This window comes from Odontesthes bonariensis, chromosome 23 (assembly GCF_027942865.1).
Source record: "Odontesthes bonariensis isolate fOdoBon6 chromosome 23, fOdoBon6.hap1, whole genome shotgun sequence".
Lineage (NCBI taxonomy): Eukaryota > Metazoa > Chordata > Actinopteri > Atheriniformes > Atherinopsidae > Odontesthes > Odontesthes bonariensis.
Genome location: NC_134528.1, coordinates 23,309,057 through 23,336,585, shown reverse-complemented (window position 1 = coordinate 23,336,585; position 27,529 = coordinate 23,309,057). Strand labels below are relative to the sequence as shown.

Below are 27,529 nucleotides of genomic sequence, written 5' to 3'. Positions count from 1 at the left end.
CCGATCTGCCAGTCCAGAGGCACTGCCCCCGATGTCCACGCGATGCTGCAGAGGCGTGTCAACCAAGACAGCCCCACAACATCCAGAGCCTTGAGGAACTCAGGAAGTGAATATTGTAAAATGAAATTCTAAAAAAATCAGTAAAAAATGAAGTCAACATTTAGCTCGTTTCTTGATTTTGGCTTCGTAAAACAGTCTGGACTACAATTTTTTGCTGTAAATAAACAGTTTTCTTTGTCTTCAACAGAAAATCAGTCAGACAATGAAGCAATGAGGACAGGACACGACTCAGAGGAAGACAGACACGTGAGCTGTTTTATAAAGTGGTTATAGAGTGATATTTTCTGGTGGCTCTCATGAATGGAGCCATTTTTAGTGCCATATAAGCCACACAAACACGCAAGCTTGGACACCATAACTATACGAAATGATTTCAGATACAGTGCTTCTGAGAAATATACAGTAGGTTGAAGACAGCACACAATACATAAAACATGCTTCATTGAGGTGACATTTAATGTTTGCTCCTTGTTTTTACAATATATTGCACGCTTAATGTACGGTAGTTCTTGATGTTTAATGTGAAGTTTTACCATTTTCATATGGATTTACAGTATAAAACAGTTGTTGCTAGTCCTGATTGTTAAAGGGGGAAAATGGGTCATGTGCCTGCGGTGTAGATACTGAGTCCAGTCTTTCCTCAGTTGCAGCTTCTGGCTGTTTAGCAACAGAAGATGTCCGTCTTGTGTGAAGTGGTTTTTATTTGTGACCCAGGAACTAAATAATGAACTTCATATTGTGTCATTCACGAATGCAGCTGTATTTTTTTATGTGTTTTTTGTGTCATTTTAAAAATGTTTTTAATGAATTTTTTGTTTAGTTTTTTTTTTGTTTTCACCTTTTAATATTGAATATTTAATTTGGTTTGAGAGTGAACTGCTCACCTTCCACCGAAGATGTCAGTCTGAACTCATTTTACCAACATATTCATTCCTTTGTTATTTGTTCATCTGCAGTGGTTGCTTTCTTTTTTTAAATCTTGTTTTTCTTTTGACACAAGGTGAAGTAGATATAATGAAGTGTATTACCCAAAGAGTCTTTTTTTTTCTACTAAAACATAAAATCTAATATTCGTCTATTTATTACCCAGTGTTTATTGATGTGATTGATGTTGGATTTTGTGACATTATCAATATGTTCAAAGAGGTTTCAAAGAGGAATTTTCACAAACATTCATAAGAAGGCCAGAAACACAACTAATTAGTTTTTTTTAATATACTTTTTATTTAGTTTTAATTTTAGTTTTCAGTGCAATCTTTTGGTTTTCTTAGCTAGGAAATTGTTTTTGAATTGGCTCTATATGAACGAATTGGATTATTTTATGAATAATTATGATTACAATGAATTGAATTCCAATTGGCTTGAATTGGACTTACTATCTAAGTGCCTTGAGATGTCCTCCGGGGACTCTCCTTGCGCTGCCACTCCATGGCTGTGTGGAGCCGTGGCTCCCGCCCGTCCGCCGCCGCGGTCGTCGGTGTCTTCTCTGCGAGTCCGCGTCTCTCCAACTCCTCCTTCACCTCCTCAGCGCTGTTGTAGGTTCGGGTTCCCGTTTCCCAATGGATCCTCATCCTGGTCAATGGCGTTTGAAACCGGACGCCTTTCTCCTTCAAGATTCTTTTAGCGGCGTTATACTCCTTTCTCTTTTGAACAACCTCTGTCGCGTAGTCATGGTCGAATAACAGGACTTTGTTTCCCAGCTGTACTTTCTTACTCCATACCTCTTGCTCCTTATTTTTCAATAGCCCCTTAAATACTATCGCTAAACATTCTTTTTCTATTTGGGCATAGCCCTTTTCAGTTGGTGTAAGTGCCCTACTACCAAATGCTACTGGTTTACCTTTCTGTGTCAGGGCGGCCCCCAGTCCTGTGTCTGATGCATCACATTGAAGTGTCAACTCCTCTTCCTTGTTGTAGTACTGTAGGACTGGTGCTTTAGCAATTTTGTCTTTGAAACGCCCCTTCTTGGATGTCTGTCCATTCCCACATGTTCTCCTTGGGTGTGAGTTGTCTCAGAATCTCACAGTCATCTGAAAGGTGGTCATAGAACTTGGAAAGATAGTTGACCATCCCAACTAGTCTCTGTACCCCTTTCACGTCGGTTGGCTGTGGCATTTCTCTGATTGCCTGTTCTCGTACTGTATTTTTATCAACTTCATTGCCTCGCTGGCTTTTCTGCCCAGTAGAGGGATTCTGCTACTCTGGTCAACCACTTGAAACTCCAGTCTGTACAGCTTGTTATTTCTGACCTTAACCTTACATGTGTCACACCGCGGTGAGGTCAAGTGGGTTTTTTGTCTCGTCTCCATGTCATGTCTCGTCACTTCCTGTTTTATTTTGAAAGATTAACTCCCCGCTCGTTTCAGGTCACTTGCCCCTTCTCTTGTGTTCCCTTCTGATTGTCGCATGAATGATTCCACCTGTCCCCGTTAACCCTGTGTGTATAAGAGTTGACGTCTCCCCTTGTCTTGTGCCAGTGTGTCGTATCTGTTGTCGCCAACGTGCTTCCCTCTCGCCTTCGTTAAAACCTAAGTCCATGTTCCATGCCATAGTTCTGACCATTTCCTCGCTAAGAGAGTTTTGTTTTTTGGATAACTTTTATAATCAAAGCCTTGATAAAGAGCAGTTTAAGTTTGATAGCGTTATTGCTTTTTCCTCCGAGTGGAGTGATCTTTTGTTTCAAGTAAAGTTTCATACCCTAGTGCCTCCTATTTCTACAGGAGAGGGTTTTTGTTTTCCTCCGCAGCAGGAGTGATTATTAGTTTAAAGTTCAAAGTTTCAAAGTCTTTGTTTTTTCCTCCTCAGTGGAGTGATTATTATTTTTATAACTTTTCATAGATATACTTCTCTCATTTTGGGAGAAGTATATATTATTATTGATAACTTGTATATAGTCCTTTTTGTTCTCTTTTGGAGAGTTTTTGGACAACCTTGTTCCTCCTAAATAAAGCTTCGGAATAACATCACCTGCTCCTGTGTCCTGCACTTTAATACAGTTCGTCGTATATTGCTAACAGGTCAGTGTCGTCGCTTCGGTCATCTGCGTCTAGCCACTTAATGATTGAAACTCCGATAGACCTGAAATAAGCTTTGACTGGGCCTAGTTCAACGTAGGGTTTCATAACTTCCTCAACGAAAACGGAGATGAACCAGCGGTCTACTCTTACGTAGTGTAACTGCAGTAAAAACAACACGTGTTCCTGTCGCTGTCCAGCTTTCCAATCAAATTGTCTAAAAATGGTTTTATGGAGTCTTATCATTTTTTCTGGGGACTTGTCGAAATCCTTTCCCTCAATGAGAGGCCAGATTTGATCAAAATAATGATTATAGATTCTGTCGAATAATTCAGGTGGTATTTCCCGGTACGCTCTTAAACCAGCTCGATTAATCACTGCTTTCAGTGTGTCCTCAATAATCGTCTTATTGTCTTCTGGCAGCGATTGATTGGATAAAAAAAAATTCTCAGGTGTGGGCTGCTCATCTGGTTCAAAGTCTTCCATAGGTGCGACCTGATTTTTTCTTGTTCTTTTCTTTTTTGTAACCACAGCTTCTTCTGAAGCTGTATCTTGGGACACCAGACAGGGGGGTTTTATTAAATGGCAGAAAGCTCTGCCTGCGTTTGAAAAGAAACCTCCCAAACGGCTAAGCGTCCATGGCGATTTCAAAAGGTTCTTTTTAAAACAGGAGATAAGCTGGCAGTCTATCTCTTCATGTTCTGAATATATTAATTTCAGAACATCTTTTTTTCGACAGCCCCCTTTGGAGCAAAACTTCTCAAAAGTTTTTTCGCCAACTTTTATCATCCTTTCAGGGCATGTATCAAATGTATAGTCCTTAACTTCAGCCCAAACACTTTGGACCAAATGATCCTCGATGTTGTGAATTTTTTCTAGATTTGGTGCCAAATTTGATTTTGAGTAGGCTTGAGCAACAAAAAAATAAACAGCTGTGCTCACAGCTTGTCTGTGCTTGGGGTTTTCATCCAGAACGGGATTGTCCATGGTATAGATGCTGATGGCTGTGGGCAGGAATGATTTCTTGTAGCGGTCCGTTTTGCATCCAAACTGAAGAAGCTCTGTTTTCCGATAACAGTCTCATGGAGGGGATGTTCGATGGCAACCCAGTTCATATATTAGAGTTAGTAAGTAGTGCCTGTGACGTCAATTCTTTGATCTGTGTGACGTCAATTGTATGATGTTTGTGACGTCAATTCTATGATGTTTGTGACGTCAATTCTATGATGTTTGCGACGCAAATGCAACGTCACACAAAACGTGACCCGTTGAGATGGAATGGTTCACACCGAATTCACGCGGATTACGTGTTACGTCACCGGCTCCTGCTCCTGTCGCTTTTCGCCGCTGCGTAAGGTCAGGCTGGCCATCCGGTGAGTTTTAACACACCACTCATACACTCCCCAAAGTGTTGTCTCAACTGTTTTAAAACTGCCACGAATCACAGAGAGCTCGTCTCCTCGCGGTACACTAACCGTAACGTTCGGGTGCTGAAAGCAGCGCCGTAACAACAGTTAACGGTGCTTCATTTAGTTTAGGTTTTTAACTCAAACAGCGCTCAACATCTCTTTTAACTCCCCGGTGCCCGGGTCAAAAAGCACAGGGGTGAGCTGGTGAAACAGCTGCTGGAGTCGGTGGACAGCATCCTGTTTGACTGCGACGGGGTCATCTGGCGAGGGGACGAAGCCTCCCCGGCGCTCCCCGAGTCATAAAACTGCTCAAGGAGCACGGTAAAAATGTCTTCTTCGTCACTAACAACAGCAGCAAAACGAGGAAGATGTATGCGGATACAATGGTGTTCGGGACCGCGTAATCCTCCGCCATGTACCTGAAGACGGTCTGCAACCTGGAGGGCAAAGTGTACCTGATAGGACGCAACACCATGAAGCAGGAGCTGGAGGTCGTGGGGATCCAGCACACCGGGGTGGGACCTGAGCACATCTCCAGAAAGCAGCGTGCCTCTGGATCCCGAGGTGAAGGCGGTGGTGGTCGGCTTCGACAAACACTTCAGTTCCACGAAGCTGAACCGAGCCTTGCAGTAGCTGATCCAGCAGGACTGTCTGTTTGTGGGAACCAACAGAGACACCAGGCTGCCTCTGGAGGGAGGAAAGGCTGTCCCAGGCAAGGATGTACAATTCTTTCACTTTAAGCTGGTTAATACACTGCAGCAAACTGAACTAAAGACCTTATATGTGACTTTTTCAGATCAAGAAATGAAACGAGAGTCAGTATTATAAAGTTAATGTGTCTGTATAGATGTCACCAATCCTTTACTCTTGTTGTCATGCAAATTATTTACTTAAGCCCTGTGTTCTGTGGCTCTGGAGGAGTTTAGTCAATCTTTAAAAGAAATAACCTTATTAATACAGTGTTTTAAACATGGTCCAATCTTAATTATCAAAAATAAAAGCCTTCTGCCCCTCAGGTACGGGCTTCCTGCTGCAGGCCGTGTTCGACTGCGTGGCCCCTCAGTTCGACGTGAAACGGGAGCGCTGCCTGATGGTCGGAGACCGTCTGGACGCGGACATCATGCTGGGCTCCAACTGTGGCCTGAAGACCCTCCTCACCCTGACGGGGGTCAGCACCGTGGCCGAGGCCGAGGGCCATCAGAGTAGCGGGTGTGTGGAGAGGCAGGGGATGGTGCCGCTTTATTACGTGGAGAGCATCGCAGACCTCCTTCCGGCCCTGCAGGGATGAGGCAGAGAAATGTCCCTGCATGATGTCCCAGCTACTGTAAGCTTGACTGGCATTTCTAGCTGTTTGCACACCAGGGTCCACTGTGATAAAAGGTAGTATTTCTTTACATTTTTTATTATGATTTAATATACTTCAAACGTCACATGGCTGCTGCTGTGACAGGTGATGATGACTAAGGGATATTATCCAGATTTAAGTATCATTAACCAAAGCTGTTCATTTTAGCCTGAAATAAGATCAGAACAATGATATTCAGTATTGTTTCTGCCTTTTTAAGTGTTTGGAGTCGAGAGTTGAGTGCTTTACTGGTCTTCATTCTGTCTGTGACACAATCTTCCCCTGAAGCAACTTCTAGTTAAACTCAAAAGGGGAAACGAGCACACAAAAAAGTGTCATCAGTGTGGTGATATGTGTCTGTTTACATCCGAGTCTTTTGTGTATTTTGTTCTCGCTCACATCATCAATAAAAAATCAAGTATTTTCACAAAACCAACCTCTACTCTCTGTGGCTTCAACTTTAAAGGGAACTTCCCGTGGAAGTCCCGTGCTTAAAGTCACCTGATGAGAGATGCTTTCCATGCTGCGCCCGCCTCACCTCTTTGTCCTTTGTCTGGACCAGGGAGCGCAGCCAGTTCCTCTCATGTAAGCTTATGTGTGAGCAACGGAAAGGTGGATCGTGTTAAAGAGGCATATTACTCCTTAATAAGCCGACGTATAAGACGATGAGATGGGTGAGAGTGGAAATTACAGGAAGACAACACTTCAAAATGAAGTTTGGCAAGATTTGGTGTGAGGTGTGTTCAAAGGGTTGGAGGGAAAACGGAAGGAATCAGCCAGGTGTACTGAGTCTCATTCAGGGCTGGTGATGAGCACAGCTCTGTGGCCATAGCTGCGAGAAGGGAGCAGACAGACCGAGGAGCCGTCAAGGGACACAGGATTGTGAAGTGCTGGAAGCGTTCAGACACCCGTTTGGACGAAGCACAGTAAGTAAGCACCTGAGGGACGATTTGCACCTCAGCTGGCAAGAAGATGTTATTGTTTTCATCCACATTCAGACTCTTTAGCAGTTGCATTCAAGAAGCAACTACTATTATAAATAATGATACGATCCGTGTCTTTACAGGTAAGCTTCTTCAGGCTGTCACACGCAGGCGTAGAGACAGCCTGCGTGTGACTTTATAAAGTCTGCCAGCACCTCAAGGCTCTCTCAACCGCTTGTTTTGTGACCCAACACAATTCTATTTGATATTTTTTTGGTTTTTATACTCTGAATGGGTATCAAACAGAGCCAGTTAGCTGCTGCTTTCGGTCCAATTCACACACAATCATTTGCAAAATCACAGTTAGAAAAATAATGGAAGCCAAACACACCTCGTGTGAGAGGAAAAAGAAGCACAGAAACACAAACAACTGGCAAAAATGATGGAATCTTCACACTTTGAGAATGTTCACTCAGCTATTCAGACACAAAAATCTTTTATTCAACAGCTGAACCTTCTCTCGGCTATGAAAAATATTACAATTATATATTTTGCTTTTTCCTTTTTTTCCCGGATAAGAGTAAAAAATGATGGAACCGCCTATTTCACAAGTCTAAACATGTCAACAAAAGCCCAATATTCCTCCTCCTGTCAGGGATTGGGGCTTTGGCTAGGTCTCTCCACCAGAGGGCGCCGGTGTGCTGGGCTGACTTCATCAAGCCTGGTAATGTCCAGCCGCCCTTCTGAGCTCCTGAGTTTTTCCTGTGTGCTTTACTTCTCTCTTCTCGTTCTTCAGGTCATCCCCGTTCGCCTCCTTCTGAGGTCCTTTGTTCAGATCCATTAGTTTCCGTGACTACCTGGACTCAGACTCTGGACTGGCTCCATTCACCTCCACCTTGCTGCTCCGGTCTTTACAAACCTGTCCGCCCAACACCGCGAGACATATCCTCCAGCCAAGCCCCCTCCCACCTCTGTAAGACCGCTTTCGTCCTCTTCAGTTATTCCATCCAGTATCCAGCCTCGCCATATTGTCTCCCTTTCAGAGCTCCAGATCCTTCCACGGTTCCGCTGCAGTCCCGATTCCCGCAAGATAAATACTCTGTCTTACAATAAAGTTAAAAAAAAAACCTGTATCTGATCTCCGGAGTATTTTCTGCTTGTGGGTCAGAGGTCTTAACAAAACCATGACACCTTCAAAAGATAACGGGCTTAAAATAGCTAAACTGGCCTGAATAATGGCAAGATGTGTTGAAATCAGACATGACAAAGCCCTTTTACACAATGAGTTTATTTTTAGATTTGCAACACTCATTGCGTGCTATACAAAATATGCACACATGCACACACGGACAAGACACACAGGCCATTACTAAGGAAAGCAAGTAAACAACACGCATTCCCACAACTTCAACCGCAAACTTCTGAATCAAGAGGAGGAGAAAAGTACAGAAAATCGTGGGGCATCGAAGATCAGACTCACTGCTGACTGAGGTCACTCATTTGTACAGCTGCCTTAGTAATCACAGTATGTGGTGATGCTAGATTATCAGTCAGACTGCTAAATTCTGTAATGTGGCTCGATTTGTCAGCCTCTTACACCAGGAAAATATCAGCTATTAGCTCTTCACAACTATTTTGTAGTTCTTCTCCACCTCCCTTAACAAAGACTGGGGTTATCTTAAGGGAGAAAAAAACAACAAAATCAGAAACAAAGTAAAATGACACAGGGCAGCACTAAAAAGTCAAAACACTAAGAACCATACTGTACCGTTGGATTGCTATAAAACCGAAGGGATGAGAACACAGACGCCAACATCAACCAGTAGATTATTTGCCTCAAGCTGTGGTCCATCAAATATATGATGGTGGCAGCTGGGAAAAGCTGCCTGTGGGTCCAACTACATCAATTATGAATCGATTCATTTCATAGTGAAACATCGGCTTCACCACATAGCCTGGATGTGGCACAACAGCAGCCCAAAGCAAGGCTGATGTCTTACCAGCGGCATATAAAGTGGTATATATAGTACCAGTCAAAGGTTTGGACACTGCGACTCGTTCATTTTAAATCAGTATGTCTGCATTTATGAGTGTAACAAATCAACGCTTCACTTCACCCTCCGGACAGTCACCCAAACTTCTGACTGAACGTGGGCGGAGGAAGTTTCACGCCTCTGTTCCCAGGCATAGCGGAAAAGGTTGTGAAACCCCGCATCGGCCTGGGACGCGGCCGTGTCTTCCCCCCGACCGACTACTTTCACTTCCCACAGCAGGGGGGCACACATGGACCACCGTGCTCACTTTAACCAGGAACGGCAGCTTAAATTCGCACAAATCTTGAGAGGAAACAAATGACCCCAAAAATGCGATTGGACTCCTCCGGATCTGCTTTAACAATGCCTGCTGAAGAGCTTCACATTTAAGAGGATCTATGTAATACTGTTTAGATTTGAATGTACAAAAAAAGTTACAAAACAACTACAAACTGTTGCCAACCAGGTTTTTTTTTTTTTTTTTTTTTTAATATACACCGCGATATTGTTTTACAAGTGGATGTTTTATGTAGGACTTTAGGATTAATATCTACACTATTTTTTTTTTTTTTAATTTGACACAAAAATAACTTTAATTTTTTTTTTCTTTTTTTGAACCAGACACTGCTGCACCAGCACTGGTGCTGTTAACGACTACATAAAAGAAAACGTACATATCAAAAGTCAAGCCAAACTACTGTATAAAAAGGGCTTTATTAAGCCTGCAGGCCACTGTGTGGCAACCAGTGTCCAACAGCAAACAGATAAAATAGTTATCGCTCATTCAGACAGTTAGAAATCAGTTTTTCCAACATCACAAAATGCTAAATGGGTCCTCTGGGAGAAGCAGGGATGGTTTTGGTGCCTGTGTTCTCATCACTTTACCACACAAACACTGCTATCTCTATCTCATTAGCGGGAGGAGTTGGAACTGGAGCGTGAGCGGTGACGGCGGCGGCCTGGCGATCGAGATCTGCGCCGTACTGGAGAACGTCTCCGAGGAGACCGGGATCTAAAAAAAACAAACAAAAAAAAAAACATTTCTTCCCTCAATCATCTCACTTTCAGATAAAAATGTATTTATTCAATACAGTTCAACTTCGTTTGAATTGGAACAAAACATAACTCATGAAGTTCTCAGGTTTAAAATCCAGGAATCTCAAAAGAATTGGATGATTTCATCTCTTTTACACCTCAACTTGGAAACAAATGAAAGCTGAAATTAGTTGTTTTTTTTGTTCGAATTAAGTCGCAACTACCACGGATCTCTGAGATTAATCGCGAATGCTAAATCTCTTACGCAGCTCGTGGTGGTTACAGCTTTGTCAGTCATTGTTATGTTCTTATTTAAAAGGCTATTTGTGGCCTTCAATTTCCAAAAGATGCTTTTGAAATTTACGTCTGCTTTCTCGGGATTCATTCCTGCTTTTTGTTCCCATCACCGCAGTGAACCATGGAAATAATCATTTAATTATTCAGCTTCTTTTGCATGGAATCAGCATCAAAACTACTTAAGATTAAAGAAGCTGATCACACAGACTGAATCAACAGCAATTTCATGTGACTAAAGCCTTCTTCACACACACACACACGCTCTCCCGAACACCGATGTATTCGGGAGAATGTGCTGACAACTTGATCCAGTATTTTTCCACAGTTGCTGTTCACACAAGCAGCTCACAGCTGGAGATGTGAAGGAAAGGGTTGCGGTGTCTGAGAGCAGGCAGGAGGCAGCACGTGACGCAACAGTGACACTCTGGAAATCACTGGGCTTTTTTTTTTTTAACAACAGCATGTTGGGGATAGATCCTTATTGTGCTGATATGAATACTGTGTGTATCTGTGCATCCTAAATAGTAGAGAACGATGGGAGAGCAGCATACAGGTCAGCTGAAAGGATAAACTTTCACAAGCACACACACGCTCACTTGCACGGCACAGTACTTGCTTCGAAATATCTGCTTAAACGTTCAGTCTCACATGCTGATGTACCGGATAGTTCACCAGGGGGGCTGGATATCGTTATGTGTCGCTGCGTGGTTTAGACTGTACTGCCGCTGTTATAGCCAGGATGCTTCACACACCTACAGTCTGAATGATACTTTTCCTGGTTCATGCATCATCTGGTACATAAAGTTCTGGACAGCTTGACTACTTTGGTAGTGATCTTTGCTGTGAACAGTCACATCCAAATGGAAAAAGACTCATTGGGCCTCGTGCGACAACCGTTCGTACGCACAGATTTGTTCTTAAATCGTCCGTACGAGTGATTTAAGAGAATTGGCGCATTAACAATCTTTTCGTATTTTACGTTTTCTTTCAGGAACGAACAGAATTTACGAGTGATCCAGAGCTGTCGCAGGAGTTTCCTAAAATAGTCCGCTGTTATTCCAATCAAGTTTGCTTGACTAATGGATTTTATATTTAATTACTTTGAAGCAATCATAAATAAATAGATACATTATACCCCATAATTATGCTGACATTATTCTGTGTAACTTAAATTATGCACTGATTGAAGGTTAATTTGACTCTGTATATAACAAGGTCAATGGGAAGTGTAACCAGCGGCTGACTTTCTACTTTTGGATGCCGTTTTTATTAACACACTTGCAGTTACTTGTAGCATTTTTAGTATTGTCTTTGTTGTCCCAGCTGTTCTTTGTTGTTGCTGTTTGTTTGCACTGAAAACTTCTCGAGAAACGTTATTTCATTGCACTGTGTACTGTGTTTATGATTGGAATGACAATAAACCCTCTTGAATCTTGAATCTTGAATCTTATGCTGCGCGTACACCAAGGGCGACCTACGCTGCCTGGTAGCGGAGGTAGCTGGAGAAGCTTCGCTTGAGAATTCGCTTTGGTAGCTCGTGACGTCACATTTAGAATGTTCAATTTTTAAAGGCCCCCGCGGCTGTGCAGCACCCCCGCTCTTTTGAGAGGAACACGATCTTGCTTCAAACAAAAGACTTTCACAACTGGCTCTTCACTTCGGAAGACGAGCATAGTGTCAAGACCGGATAGTTTGTCTCGGAAAAGCAAGAGTCTAATATGAAGTATTCCTACCACCTGGTGGAGGCACTTAACACGTAAAAAACAGCATCAGCATTAACCAAACGCTGTTCTTTACTCATCGTACTATATCATTTTCAGCAAGCATGCCAGGCTGTACTCAGATTTTTGAGATTGATAGCAAATTCACATCAGTAACATTAAACAACATACATGTGCATGTTCTACATTAAAATGAATTAAATAAATACGTAGGAACTAGGAAACAAAGTTTACACGTCTGTTTCCGCGAACCCCGCGGATTGTCGGACCCCTACAATCTGTGGATTGTCATTGGTTTTCGCCAAACCGCGTCATCCGCATTTTCTTGGAATTTGACTCTAGTTAATAGTATCTTTATCAGTCAAGGCTTACATTTGAGTGCACATATTAGGTAATCACTAAGATAAAAAAAAAAAACACCAGACTGGCAGCTCTCTCTGTGCCATCCACAACCTGACTTAAGTCTTATTCAAAAAGTGCAACATGCATTCCAGAGGTGCGGATTGGTTTCACTCTTGTGTTACACCGTATTAGACTTACATCATAAAAGTAATGACATCCGGTTCATATTTCTGAGCCTTGATGGAAAAATCCCATGTTGTAAGAAACAGGCTGTGTAGAAGCTACATTTTGAGTCAACACTGGAAGCTAGGAATATGGATAAAGCTAATATAAAACTGAATTTTGAGTATCTCCATCGTACAGAAAGAATTACTGAAATAAAATTAGCTAAATTAGGTCGACTTGACGTGGAATGTCCACTTACTGACCTTAAGTCAAAGTAAAATATAAATGTCGTAGAATGACACAGCAACGACGGACAGAATTTCAAGTATTCAAACTCATCACATCCCGATTACCTTCTCCTCATTCTGGGTGGAGTCCGCCTCCACATCGGGGGTGGAGGAGGCATCCTGCGGGGAGGGGACAGCCTGCGAGGCGGGGGGCGTACTATGGGAGCCAGCACTGCTGTGACTGTGATTTCCTGACCGTCGATCTGACCTGAAACACATCAGTGAGAGGGATGCTTTACCTTCAGCCTCACATCCCGTTATAGTCTTTCATGTACATACTCCTTCTCCTCCCACCTCCGTCCATGTGCTTCAGTGCCTTCTCCGCCTCCTCGGGGCTCTCAAACTCCACGTAAGCGTAGCCTTTGGACAGATGGGGGTGGAGACGGTTCATGGGCATGTCAATCATCTTGATCTTGCCATAGGAGGAGAAAATCTCCTGGATGTGCTCCTTTGTAAAGGACGAGAAGGAAGGGAATTAGCTGATTCACAGCACAGTTCAGTCAGTTACTATTCCCATCGTTTTTTCCCTCTTCATTCATCATGTTGTATTTTTTCCTGTCTGTATAGATTGGCGAAGATTTCTTTAAAAAAAGAAATGTGAATGGTGACACTCACTCAAAATGTATATAAGTCTAAACCCAGAGTTCATTGTTCCCAGGTTACCTTGATGACATTTCTGGTCAGCCGGCCCAGGTAGACCTTGGTAGGTTTGGGTGTGGGGCTCCTACGTCGCCGATCCCGTTCATCCTTCTTTGCTGATTTTGACCTACAGGGACATTTACCTTTAAGTTATCAATCTATAAAATGCTCTCCTCCAAAACTCTTTGAAAGTAGCATGCAGAGAGAATAAACTATTTTTACGCAAACACTATAAATGATTAAAAATCAAGTGTAAGAGTTAGCAAAAAAAATCAGTTATTATTCGATCGCATATTTAAGTTTTTATCCACATCACAGAAACCGGGTCCATACTTTGAGCGCGAGCGCCGTCTGTTGTTGTGTCGCTGTCGGCTGGGGCTCGGCGAGGAAGATGAGGACGAAGAGGAAGAGGAGCGGGAGCTAGAGGAGCCTGAGTGGCTGGAGGCAGAGGAGCTGGAGCCGCTGGACGAGCCAGAGCTGGAACCTGAGCTGCTGCTGGAGCTGGAGCTGGACCTAAACAACGTATCACATTTCACTGTGACTGTGAGCTCGTTCAAATTAATAAAAAAATAAATCAAATGAATCAAAGATAAAATAAACAGTCCTCCAGGCAAAGGTGAGATGGCAGACACGTGTGCTAATGTTTTGCTTCCTGAGAGAAGCTGCTGACCTGCTGCTGCCGCTGGAAGCGCTGCGTCGGGACCGGTTCTTGTCTCTTCCGCGGTCTTTGTCAGCTCTGTCTTTTGTGGATCCTGACTTCTCCTTGCCGCGCTGTTTACTCTTGTCATCCTCCTTCCTCTTTGTTGGGGAAGGTGCCCTGTGTGGTGAAGAGAGAAGAGTCAGATTTTAAAGTGCCTTACATCACTCCCAGGCAATGTTCCCTCTAAGCTGCGCACTGCTCGCACATTCCCAGCGCACAAGAAAATCTATCCAGCGCATAAAATAAAATTCACCATAAACGTATTAATTAATATCTAATACTATACCTAATCTAATTAATTAGACCAGTAATGTGTTTTTCTGTACCATTTTTCAATGTAACGCAGTGAGTGCCAGGTGTTCAGCCAATGATACGAGTTTACTTACGCTATGCAGCCAATCATAGCATTGATAGTGCTTGCATATGTGCCCTGCCCATACGTGCCGTGCAGAGCAGCTAGCTAACAACAGTGCGGCGGAGTTAGGAGCTAAGAGACGCCCCCTATCATGTCGAAACAAACGGGCAGCGCCAGCGACACATCCACTCACCAAGCCAAAGTAAAAAAAGAAATGCGGTTCTTTTAGGATGGAATGGCTGTCAGAGTATGTGCAATTGGAAGAACAAGCGGTGAAACTGGATGAGATTTTTTCTTTTTGTAGTGAGAAAGATCTACTCTGCAAAACAAGGCTGCAAGCATGACTCTTTCCATGGCCAAAGCATGACTCTCACACATAACATACTGCACATCTCATGAAAAACAAGATTTTTGTCTTTTTCATTTTAAGTGGGCCAAATCGCTTATATTAGAATTAAACTAATGAAAATTGCTGCTGTGATTTGATTTTTTTAATAAGCCGTGTAACTGGCTATGATCCAAGGTTTTGAACAGGTGTGATACTGGTGTGTGGCCGCAGCGTGCACACCTGATGTTGCTCACAGTGGTCCTCAGTGTGCTCAGGGAGCTTGTGTGTATGCCCAGACACATGAAAAATTAGAGGGAACATTGCTCCCGGGTGACATTAATTCTATCATCTTTACAGAATGCAAAAGAACCCATGTAAATGGTCTGCATATAACAGGAACTATCATTAATAAATAAAAATCAAATAAATCAAATCAAATCAAATGACCGGTCCTGAGTTAATAACGACGAAAAGTTGTGGAAACAGTAGGCAGAGATTTCCTACCGACATGAGGCAGACGCGCAGTTCATGAGGAAAAGATATGAAGAACGTGAATAAATGGGCTCGGTAACAATATTATATTTTAGCCATTTTCAAAAATAACCAGCAGTTTAAGTATGTGTCCACTCTAGAATATGTTCACAGCACTACCCCTCTGTCAGACATGCACTTTTCAACAGCAGACTAGAGAAGACCATATGTAACGTCAAAGCCTCCAAAAACAGCGATTTACCTCGTTCAACACAGGAGCTGCGAGTGGATTGCTGTGACTTAACATTTTAGAAACTAGAGGTTCTAAAAGTGCCAACTTTTATTTACTAAGTGCAGTTTTAGTTTTTTTCTAAGTGAGGCCTGTCCTACTGTAACAGAAGAGTGTAAGGAAAGCGCACAGAACCCTTAACAACCTGGCCTGCAAAGAAATGGAAGAGCTAGAGGAAGATGATCACTTGGCGTTCCTTCACAGGCTCCGTCCTGCTTCTTCCACACAAAATATGGCAATCACCCGACATTTCCTTCATAAGAAGAGCAGGTGGTATGAATGGTGGAGTGTGAAAAATCATCACAGAGAAAAACTGTTGCTGCAGTTATTAAAACAGAGGACTGCTGCCAGAAACTCTTAAAAACTTGATAAGATTCTGCGTTACCACATTTAAATGTTGTTTAAAGCATTTCACCAAAAACTGACTTTTCGCTCAACGTAGCTCGCCAAGCCACTAATCTCACTTCTCCGCACACTCCTCAGACCTGCATGAAGCTGAATAAATTAAACTCTTTGACCTGCTCGGTCGTTTACTTTGGCTTTGTTGGACCTGCAACTGTGAAGATTTGTCTTCTCACTCAGTTACCCATACATTTTCACATCAGAAGACTAAAACTAAATTGGTGTTTTGTGTGTTTGATTGCACGTCCCTCTAGTTTGTCTCCATCAGCATTCTTTTTATTGACAGGGTGTATTAATTCCTCCTGTCTAGTATCGAACCACGTGTTTAATATTAGCTACACTGCCACGCTACTGTACATTACTCTCGACCTCTTTTTCTTCTTTTCTTTTTTTGCTGTTCTTGGTGTGCATACGTTTCTGTAATAACTATCCTGCAATGCTCTTCGTAAATACACTGCAGTGCTTTTCTGTAAGGTTAGTATACCGAAAGGAAACGTGGGCTCTCCGAGTTAGGATCCTTTCATTTAATCTTACTTTCCAAACCAATGTGTTTGTCTATTATTCTCTCCGTGATATTTCCTCTGCTACTGTTGATTAAAACTGATAAGAAAACCAGAGATTGTCCTATTGATAAAGTAGGTGTCCCTTCACAGATCCCGGTCAACATTTTTAGCCACAACCTGTTCACTCTATGGGATATAAAGACGTATTTATGCTAGCACATCAAATATTTCACCGTATTAGCATTAGCTAAACAGCTAATAATAGCATATTAGGTACCGCTGAAATGCACGTGGCGTTTAAAACCAAAATACTACACCTATTACGATTCTGGCTTATCAAGGTGCCATTTGCCCACCACGCATATAAGGAAAGAAAAAAGAGACTAAAACAAATTAGTGGCGCAGACTTACATTTTTCACTTGGACGCGACACTAATAGTCACCAGGAGATGACGTAATGTTTGCACTCTGTGTAAGCCAATCAACAGCCTGCACTTCGCGAAGATAGGAACAAACCTCAAGCGCTCTGAAACGTGCAAGAACTTGGAACTTGATTGTCCTCAGTTTTGACTTTCAGGTTAGAATACGAGAAACTATAGCAGTTTAAATCCTCGTTATCTTTGCTAGGGAAATTTTATATCATAGTTGTTTTAACACATATACTAATGCATAATTACATGCAACGTTACTGTTAAAACCTTTCTGTCGCGTTAACAACAGGGGTCGCTGCAATAATACTTGTGGAATGGACTGTCAGAAAGTAGCCTGACAGCTCATACTCAGGAAGAAAGTTTCAAAATTCCACCGACTTCAGCCATTAGAAATATTGCTTTGCCTTCTTATACAATAGATGTGGGCAAATGAAACAGATAAGAGCAGCGTGGGGCTGGACACACAGGACAAAAGACAGTCTGTATGAGGCGTTTCCTACAACAAGAAAGGTAAACGATCACATGCTACCTCTGACTTCTATGATGAACTAAAGATTACAGGACACAGTCCTGTGACAGTGGGCATGCAGATGAATTCCACGGGGGGAAATGAACCAGAGGAAACCAGCCGGCCTTCAGGCAGTCCCGGGACCCTTGCTCTGACTGTGTGCTCTGCTGCCATAGGAGGCACCTTCCAGTATGGCTACAACATCTCAATCATCAATGCTCCCACCACCTACATCCAGAGCTTCATCAATGACACCTACACAGAGCGCTGGGGCAAAAGCTTGGACGTCCCTCAGCTGACCCTGTTGTGGACTGTCACTGTGTCGGCTTTCTCGCTGGGCGGGTTGCTTGGAGCCCTGCTTGCAGGGCCTTTGGCTGTTCGCTTTGGTAGGAAAAAATCACTGCTTTTGAATAACTCCTTCCTGCTTGCTGGGGCCGTGCTCATGCTGACATGCAAGGTGGCGAGATCCTTTGAGATGATCATCCTTGCTCGTTTCCTGGTGGGGATTAACTCGGGTGTCAGCATGAACATCCAGCCTATGTACTTCGGAGAAAGTGCTCCCAAACATCTCAGGGGTGCCGTTGCTTTATCCTCCGCTGTTTTCACTGCATTTGGGATCTTCATGGGTCAGATTGTGGGACTCACTGAGTTACTTGGAACTGAGCCTCTTTGGCCCTACTTACTAGCTAGTAATGCTTTACCAGCTTCAATCCAGCTGGTTACCCTACCCTGGTTCCCAGAAAGCCCCAGATACCTTCTCATTGACCGCGGAGATAGGGAAGCGTGTGTCCAGGCTCTTGGAAGACTCCGTGGCGGGAAGGTTCCTGCCTTGGAGATGGAGGAGATGCTGCAGGAGCAACAGGAGATGTCAGCAGCCCTAAGTTCTGGTTCCTCAGCTCCTTCCAAGACGCCTTGGTCCCTGTTTAAGGATCGTGACCTACGATCCCAACTCAGGACAGTGATGATTGCTAGCAGCGCCATGATGCTTTGTGGCAATGATTCATTCTATTTCTATGCATCCTACATATTCCTCGCGGCAGGGATCCCACCAGAGAAAATTCAGTATGTCACCATTGGAACGGGAGCATCAGAGCTAACTGCTGCCATTCTGAGTAACTTCCTGATTGAATGTGTGGGCCGTAGATACCTTCTCATTGGGGGGTACAGTCTTATGTCTGTTTGGAGTATAGTCTTCACTGTAGCTCTTATCCTTCAAAGCCAAGGGGTGGCAGGGATGCCATACCTCAGCATGGCATGCGTTTTCGCCTACATCCTCAGCTTCGGCTTGGGTCCCGCGGGGGTAACGGGGATTTTACCAGCTGAGATCTTCGACCACGCAGCTCGTCCGGCGGCCTACATGATCGCCGGCTCCCTTATGTGGATCAGCCTGTTCATAGTTGGAATGTTGTTCCCATTCTTTATAAATATCCTGGGAAACTACTGCTTTCTGCCTTTCCTGGTCGTGTGCTTGGTGTCTGCTGTGCTTTTTGAGCGAACCTTACCAGAGACAAAGGGCAAGACTTTGGCTCAGATTACAGCAGAGTTTGATAGAAGAAATGGAGGGAAAGCGAGGGAAAGTTCAAACAGGCAGGTTGATGAGCCTCTGAGTAATCAGTACCAGCTATGTAAAGCATGCTCTTTTACTACCCTTGCACTGGATCCTGAATGCGACCAGAAAAATAGAGACTAAAATCTGATTTCTATGAAAAGTTTAAATAGAACAGGCTGGGCCTTTGTGTTATATTTATGCATATTGCTATATATATATGGTATGACATTGTCTCATGAGGGATTTAAGGATTTGCATCAATTTTTTTTGGAAATTAACCTTTAACTTTAAAAGACAAGTCAACCTCCTCCACTGTAAAAGAGTGCGGTCACATAGAATAGAACATGAAAGGCATCCTGACTTCCCAACAGAAGTTTACATTTCACAGCCATAAAAGAAACATTCTGATGCTGCAAAGGCATTGAGAACCTCTGAAAAGTTTAGCTTAGCTGTTTGATATAGTAATCATACTGAAACTTTATGTGATTCCAATATCACTGAGGCAGCCAAGAGGACTATATACACCTCAGACTTGGCTAGCTAAGGCAAGGCAAGGCATCTTTATTTATAAAGCGCATTTCATACCACAGCCAACTCAATGTGCTAACTCTTAACCTCTGGTGGTCTGATGTGTTTGCAGTGGAATGGGGAATCATTTGAAGTGCATCTATTAAAGGTTTATCCACTGTTTGAACACTTCTGCTCTGTTAAGATAACAGTGATTGTTTGTTGTCTATTCAGCTCAGTGAGTTGTCCAATATGTTTTCCCATGTAGGGAACCAAATCAGATTATTCACTCTGGGGTGTTGTGTGTTTTTTTTTTTTTGGTTATTTATTTGTCAACTTGATTGTATGTGTGATTTAACTATATTAGTTGGATGACTCTCTTTAATATCCATGAGGTCCATCAGGACATTTATTTATATCCGTTCATCTATCTGTTATCTCGACCCACTTAATCCGGTTCAGGGTTGAGGAGATTTATTTATATAGCATAAAATAATTTCATGTTTCTTTGTGTTCTGTTTAAGAAGGCAACTCTTCAATAAAAGGCCAGCAGATGTCACCATTGCCCTTACGGTCTCCTTTCAGTTGATTTCTAAAGAAATATGACATGAAAACATGTTGGACATCAACTTCCAGAAAGGATGAGACTTTAAATTCAACAGCTGGCTGTTCACAGGCCTTCTGCGGACCATCTGTCATAGCTACTGTTTGTTCTTCAATCAGCCCGTGTTGCTTTTACTCCTAGAATGAATCATATATGCAGATATGAATCTATTTATGCACTATTGTAGCACGTGGCAGTTTACGAGAAATCACTGAAAGAATTTATTGTTCTTGTACGTCTCCAAAGAATTAATTACAATCCTCTGTGATGGTAGAGATTTAGCAAAAATCCCATTTTATGATTCTCAGGCTATATAATATATATAATTTAAAATGTATTGATTATTTTTTTTTTTTTCCACAGGCTATAACAAAAATGCCGTTTTGTATTTAATCATATTTATTCAATGAAAAGTCCTACTGCATGTACCAAAAATAAAATAAAAAAATGTAGTGACTTGCACTCGTGTCCTCTTTGTGATTGATTTAGCTTGAGCTTCACCTTTCTGAGCCAATGGATTTTTAAATTAAATTTAACCCTCATCACTCTCACTCCATTCACTATTCAGGACTTTAATCGAACTGTTCCTGTCCACTCGTATCAAAACTGTTAGTGTAATACTGTTTATTTATAGACACAAGTATTCTTTTGAGAACCTTTCACTCTTAAGGAAGAGTTCAAGGGTTCTTAGGTTAGAAAACATGACTGGCTCATTTTGGTCCTTACGTTTTGGCTTTGACGATTTACAGTAAGGCCAGCTACGCTGCTAAAAATAACGCTTCTATTAGAATAAAACGGCAGAAAGCTAAACCAGTCAAAAGCAATTCTCTAACCGTGATAAAAGCCTACACTACACAGTTTAGTCTAATCCTGAGAAACGGGCTGGATAAACACACAAGTGTGTTTGAACACCTTTGTTTTTCTTCTCCTTTTTAATTTGCCTTCATATTACCATGAAGCCCCACAGAGACCTTGCCAGGGTAGCAGCTGTAGAAACTCGCAGCATATCAAAATGCAACTTAGAAGCCTCATGAAATTCTAAAATCAAAAACAAATCTATTTAGATCAGGGCCGCGTAAGAAAAAACACCACACGCTTTATTCAATGTCATTCCTGATGATTCCCTCAGGTTTATCAACAGACACAAATGTGTTGGATACAAAACCTTTCTGTAGATTACTCAGTTTCCCAGGTGCATAGTGGGAAAATGTATTCATCAGTACTACAGTATTTAACTGGCTGATAACTTGTTGAATCGCTGATCAGGGCTCTTTCGGGAAAAATTTGATGATTTTCAAAGATTTAACGTTTTTCAGGGTTAAGGCTCAAACGAAAGCCCCATAAAGGGATTCCAAGTACACCACACAGTGACTCATCGCATTAACTGGGAAGAAGAATGAATTACATTTATGGTGTCCCCTCTTTCCAATTATAATTTCTTGGAGTCTTTGGACAAATTCAGAACCCGGGGGGACTTCCGACCAATGCGTTAGAGAGGAAATTGGAGAATTTAGGTCAGATGGTTAGAAGATCAAAACTACTCTCAAATCTGCTCATTAAATCTAAAACTATAGCCAGAAGACAGTGCCCTCTGCTGCACATACTGGCAGAATTTTTCCCTTTTTTTTTTTTTAGTGCATGAAAAAAAACAAGCCTTTTCACCTGTTTCCCTTTTTGGGAAACCTCTTGGCTATACCCTTGAATTTAAGGGACAGATGTTAGTGGTTCATCAGCGCTGCTATGATGATTGTGTATTCGGTTTCAAATTCTGATGAAATGCTGGTGGTCTACACTCATTGCAGTGAGTTTCGACATACTTTAGAGCACTACTCCAAATATTTTATGGCTGACGTCACCAAATGTGAAGTGGAGATAAACTAGGCTGTGGCTCCAGGCTGTGTAGTTCTAAAAAAAAGAGCTAAAAGAGCTAAAAAAAACAAAACACCAAAGGTTTGAATGCTACTAACAGGGTTTATAAACCTTAGTAGTGTTACAGAGCGATAAATGCAAATTCTAGAGATATTTTCCTAAATGTTTCATTTTTAAAGACAGGAAAAATCCTCTCCTATCCCCTTACATTTACCTTGTTTAAACTCACACATGAGAGATTTCACATTAGATACAGAAGTCACAGTGAGCCTTGTGAATGAATGTAATGCACCCAATCTTATACATCTGGGCTGAGTGATGAAATCACAATTTGGGAATGTCAAGCCTACTTAAAGTTTCACAAATTCCCATATGTATTAAATATAGAGATGGGTGACATATTAAAGGAAAAAAACTCAGGATTTGCCACTATGGGGGCTTTTTGCTCCATGGTTTATGTTAATGTATCTGCTTGTAAGACTGGGGCACTGCAAGTCAATACAAACTTGTTCTGAGTGGTCATCTTCATCATCAGACAGCAGTGGTCTCTTCCAGGATCACAAAGCCCCCATACATAAGACATAAGGGGGTAACTGAATGGTTTGATAGTTGAAGAAATCATGTTAATCATGCTTTTGCCTTCACATTTACCAAATCTCAGCCTAGATGAACACCAAAGGGAAATTTGGTATTGATTTGCCTGCCTGACAGTGAAGCAACATGAAGGTATAATATTAGGAACAGGTTGTTTGAAGTATATACATGTATTTGGAAATATGTGTGCTTGCTCTGCACCACAGGATACATTAGCAGACATATTAATAACTGGCTGTGTAGCCTGAACTTCTCATGCAAAACATTTTTCACTGCAGTTTCCGTGCATTTTTCAGTTTTTTGACAGTGTCAACCTGGAATTTTATCAGGTGTCCCTAAAATAGTAAAAGTAAGCTATTTAAAACAGCAATTAGGCTAACGTTAAGCTACATCCACGTAGACTTGCCTTAGCAATTAATTTGGTAACTGTTAACCTAGGCCACTTAAAGGATAAGACCGTTTTTTTGACATTGGGCCCTTGATTTCACATTATAACATGATGTTCTACTCACCCCTGCTTGTTGTTGAACATTTGGAGCTGTTCCGAAGATATTCGCGAGGCGTCTGGCTGCTCTCTTGAGATATTCGGCCATGAAACGGTTTCCTATGGGCAAGCTTATACAGGCACAAACTATGCTGTTTATAATTTATTAATTACTGTACACTAGCACTGATAACGTGGAGGTGCGTCGCTTACTTAAAAAAATCCGGGTTACTGTAATTTAGATTTTTTTTGTCGTAAAGTGGGTGTTACTGACGTCATCATCGTGCTACTGCCACAGACAGCCCACAGACCTGCTGCCTATTTATTCATTCGGCTAAAATTCAAAATTAGTAACCCGGATTTTTTTAAGTAAGCGACGCACCTCCACGTTATCAGTGCTAGTGTACAGTAATTAATAAATTATAAACAGCATAGTTTGTGCCTGTATAAGCTTGCCCATAGGAAACCGTTTCATGGCCGAATATCTCAAGAGAGCAGCCAGACGCCTCGCGAATATCTTCGGAACAGCTCCAAATTACCAACAACAAGCAGGGGTGAGTAGAACATCATGTTATAATGTGAAATCAAGGGCCCAATGTCAAAAAACCGGTCTTATCCTTTAAAGGCAGGGTAGGGGATCTTTTTCTGGAACATTTTTTTACATATTGCTTGAAATACTCTTCACACCCTCATTGCAACCAATTAATTAAAAGTTTTGACACAAATATGAAAAGTTTTAGTGGCCTCTAGAACGTACAATCTAGGAAAAACAGTATCCAATCATTGTGAACGGACCGTTCACAATGCAGCGCCGGCGCCACGGGGGGGCACTCGCGGGCATTGCCCCCCCATCCACGCCGGTGTGCCCCCCCTGGGTTCACTTTGACGTTTGACCGGAGATTGCCTCAAACACTGCAGTGCATGAGGGGACACGATCTAAAAGTCTTAAATAAAAAATAATTTTTTTAAGGTCTTAAAATGTCTTAAATTTCTCTGATTTTCAAAGAGTGGCATTAAATTTCATCTGGGCGGAATGAAAGAAAGATATGTCTGGAGAGAGCTTTTGTGTGTGCGCCAGTACTTCCGGTGAAAACTTCCGGTGATTTGACAGCTAAGCTAACGCGTCAGGTTAGGGCCAGTGGCCGTAAACAAAGGTTAACTTATAGCCGAGAAGAAAGATGATAATATAATGTAACTAAAAAGACTAGCTTTCTTCAGTAGCCTAATGCTTACCGATTTAGCATGCTTAGCAGCCTAGTTGCTAATGCTAGCCGCCGTAACGTTACCAACCATACCCGACGTCAAGGAGTTGGTTAAGCAGGGGCAAGATTATGGGGCTGGCAGAGTTAACTTCATAATGAGTGAGTGCAGGTTTCATTCACTTGTTTTCATTCTTTCACAGGATTGATTCACTTCATTGGTTTATCCGATTGCTGGCCGCCGAGCCATTATGTGTCTGGGTTTGTGTGGGTTACTGATCATGGTTGTTAGCCGATAGTCAGGTTGTGTGTTGGGTGTGTATTTTTTCTATGGGTACATGCCATAGGGCTCGGGCACGTGATGTCACTACGTGAGCGGCGGCCATACTGGAGGCTCAGAACTGTTTTGTTTACATTTTTTTCCACTGCGCGCAGACGTACTCCCGCCTGGACTCAGAACTTTCTTCGTTGGTTTATCTATTTTACTTATTGTCTTTGCCACTATGGTCGCACGTTGCTGTGTCGTGGGGTGCAATAGCGTAAGCCGTGACAGGAATGGGGGGGGAATCGTAAATGGTTTATCTTTTTACCGGTTTCCTGCTTGGAGGCGCACCCACGGAGACCAAGTGTCCGAGATAACAAAGCGTCGTCGACTAGCATGGATCGCTGCTGTAAGTCAACCTAGCATAACTTTCCACTCAATAGTGTGTTCTCTGCATTTTCATTCTGGTAAGTTACAGACTTTTGTGCTGAGGTAAAGATCCCCGCCTTCACAAGAGGACACTGTCAGTTGGAAGCAAGGGATGTCTCAATGGGTTAAAAGCGGAGGACAAATTTCGTGTGTATGCATAAATCTGATCTTAATCTTAATTTAATGTGGAAAATACAAGGAAAATTGCCCATCTCCAAATTCACATGGAAAGGGCGATTGGAACTGTCAGAAACAATACACCTTTTTGTCAGCAAAAGTACCTATCAACATAGTTTTGCCATGCGAAGGTGAAGACAAAACATTCTTTGACAAGATTGTGTCTGTATGTTGTACTCTGACCACCATGAGCAGGAGTGTTGTGCAAAGTTGAAGTCGTCTGAAATAAATATGCTTTGAGATACAGCCAAGTGTGTGTGTTTCATTATTTATTTACAAGTAGAGTAACATGACAAAAGTGTAAAGTGTCATTATAATTGAAACTGTTGCAAAGTATAAGCACTGTCACCACATACTATATACGCAATTATGTCCGAAAGGGTGAACTTCGGCAGTAAATCTTCGTCGACACTCCATTCCTTGCTCGGTATTGCATAAGGGTCCAGTCCGTTTATAACGCCAATCTTCTGTATGTACCGATCTCTGGCTTCCTTCTGTAATGTATCCCGGTATATCCCACATCCTTTCTTCGATTTTAACATGCTTTTCTCTCACTTTTCTTTCACTGTTTGGTCCTTGATCTCCGTCTTGCCTCAGGGTTTGTTTACGAGATTGTGCCTCCAATATGGCGACCATATCCCAGAATGCAACGCGTGTGCCCGAGCCCTATAGACTGAGCGGTCTGTGCTCGTTTTTTATTTTTATTTAATTAGATTGGAGATACTAATTAATACTGAGGGGGGGCTGGTCCCGGGGAAAATTGCCAGGGCCGATTTTTTTCCCAGTCCGACCCTGAACTACATGTTCAAATGCGTTCTGATGTCGGCTCAACGCCAGTCTGAATTCACTGTGGCCGTGCGTGGGCGTTGCTGTTGTTGTTGCGCTCCTGTTTGCTCGTTGTGTGTATTAGTATTAATGGCGACTAGAAAGGGGCAAACGTGATCTGGGCTTTGCGGTCAATTTATGCACCGATGATTATACAGAGTGGATTAAACTGTGCAGGCTATTCGAGATGTCTCCGAATGCCTACTTTAAAGGAAGCGTGATGTGTCTGCCAGGGCTGCCTAAACGAGTTGCCAACTGTCCCTTGAAATAATGGAATCATCACGTATTTAGTAACAAAAGGACAGTTCCTTATTGGGCTGAAACGGGGCCCACAATTCGGTTAAAATGCAGAAAATTGCATCTAAGAAATACCAAATTTTCTGGGGGAGGACCCCCAGACCCCCCGGTAGGGGGCCCCCCCCACTCATTTAAATGCCCGTCCAATAGCTTGTCTCTGCCTCCGGGTCTGTCACAATGATTGGATTCTGATGCCGTCTATCAAACTGCAATCTGCTCCTCCCTCCCCCTCCTTCTCCCTGTGCGCGTACCCTGCTCCGTGAACGAATTACACGTCCAGAAGCTTGGCAGGAAGCTAAACTAGAGCCAGCTTGGTTAGCACCTAGCATTATTAAACGTATAGTTAGAATAAACTAAATACTAAATACGGCAACGATCGATGCTTGCTGTCAGAACAGCGCTCGTGCACCTTCGTGCTCGTGCGCGTTCATGTACTCTAGAGGCGTGCCTTCGGGGGAAAAGTGAAGAAAAGGGTTGGGACTTTTTACCTGTGTATTTTCAAAATGCAGCTTCGCTGGACTCAAAATCCAGGATCTCCTACCCTACCTTTAACCATGTGTCCGTGGCTCAGTGGTTAGAGTCGGTCGACCAATAAGCAAAGGCACCGTAGCCCCATGCTGCCCGGGCGCTGTGAACAGCTGCCCACCGCTCCAGGTTGGCATCTGTCTCAATGTGTGACCCTGTGCATGTCTGTGTCAACAGGTGCCAACCTGGATGGGTTAAAAGCAGAGGACAAATTTCGTGTGTATGCATGTATGCATGACCAATAAATCTGATCTCAAAGTCCTTCCCAAATTTCACAGGGTGCTGCAGATAAATCAGCAACACCGTGTAGTGAACAATGAAGTTATAATCTGCATATAGTTTACAACATTTTTTTTTTTTTACGGTGGACCTGAAGTGCAAATCACAATGGCAAAAGAGTTGTGATTTGCACTTCAGGGCCACCGTACTTTTTACTTTAATTAGTTTGCTAGCTAGTTTCCTAATTTGACAACATATGGCACAGTGCCAGATGAGCTTGGCGTTGCCATGGTTAGAGTAGTTTTGATATCAGTGGCTGTACGCATGCGTGAGGCTATGTTGCCCTCAGGCTGCCATCAGCCTCGTCATACATCAGAATTGATGAAATAAGGATCCGAAACAATAATTTCATGAAATGAAGATTGTTTACGTGTCCGAAACCTCGAGTCCAAGTCAAGTCTCAAGTCTTTTGAGGGCAAGTCTGAAGTCTCGAGTTTTTGTTTGCGCGACTTAAGTGAGTCGCATGACTCGAGTCCCCATCTCTGTCTTTGGTCTCATCAATTTTGTATGTTCAATAATGACATGTGGGCTGCGCATTAAATAGGATTCTGATGAATTATTTACGGTGTGAAGGTGAAGACAGTGTGAGGTCGTTTTCAAAATCGTAGGTCCTGAAGTGTTCTGGAGAGGTTTTGGAATGTGTGATGCCTGTGAGACAGCAAATGTCAGCCA

General features: G+C 42.6%; 1 protein-coding gene and 2 pseudogenes across 1 annotated transcript; 2 read left to right on the top strand and 1 right to left on the bottom strand.

The window, feature by feature from the left end:
- LOC142373731 (glycerol-3-phosphate phosphatase-like) overlaps positions 1–5,849 on the top strand; it is a 13,431-nt pseudogene extending 7,582 nt beyond the window's left edge.
- Positions 5,850–8,023: 2,174 nt separating this feature from the next.
- On the bottom strand, positions 8,024–16,808 carry LOC142374103 (RNA-binding protein with serine-rich domain 1-like). Its single transcript, XM_075457631.1, has 7 exons — positions 16,730–16,808; positions 13,941–14,087; positions 13,604–13,783; positions 13,295–13,397; positions 12,926–13,079; positions 12,698–12,839; positions 8,024–9,796 (listed from the first exon to the last, which is right to left on the bottom strand). Coding segments are annotated over exons 1-7 (828 nt in total). The 5' UTR covers positions 16,732–16,808; the 3' UTR covers positions 8,024–9,696.
- Positions 16,809–17,149: 341 nt separating this feature from the next.
- Positions 17,150–20,332, top strand: LOC142373824 (solute carrier family 2, facilitated glucose transporter member 11 pseudogene; annotated as a pseudogene).
- Positions 20,333–27,529: the final 7,197 nt, after the last annotated feature.

Coding starts and splice junctions, on each gene's coding strand:
- LOC142374103 (XM_075457631.1), bottom strand. Junction 13,784..13,940: donor GCTTCCAGCGGCAGCAGCAG/GTCAGCAGCTTC, acceptor TACGTTGTTTAG/GTCCAGCTCCAGCTCCAGCA. Junction 9,797..12,697: donor CCACCCAGAATGAGGAGAAG/GTAATCGGGATG, acceptor TGTTTTTTTTAG/ATCCCGGTCTCCTCGGAGAC.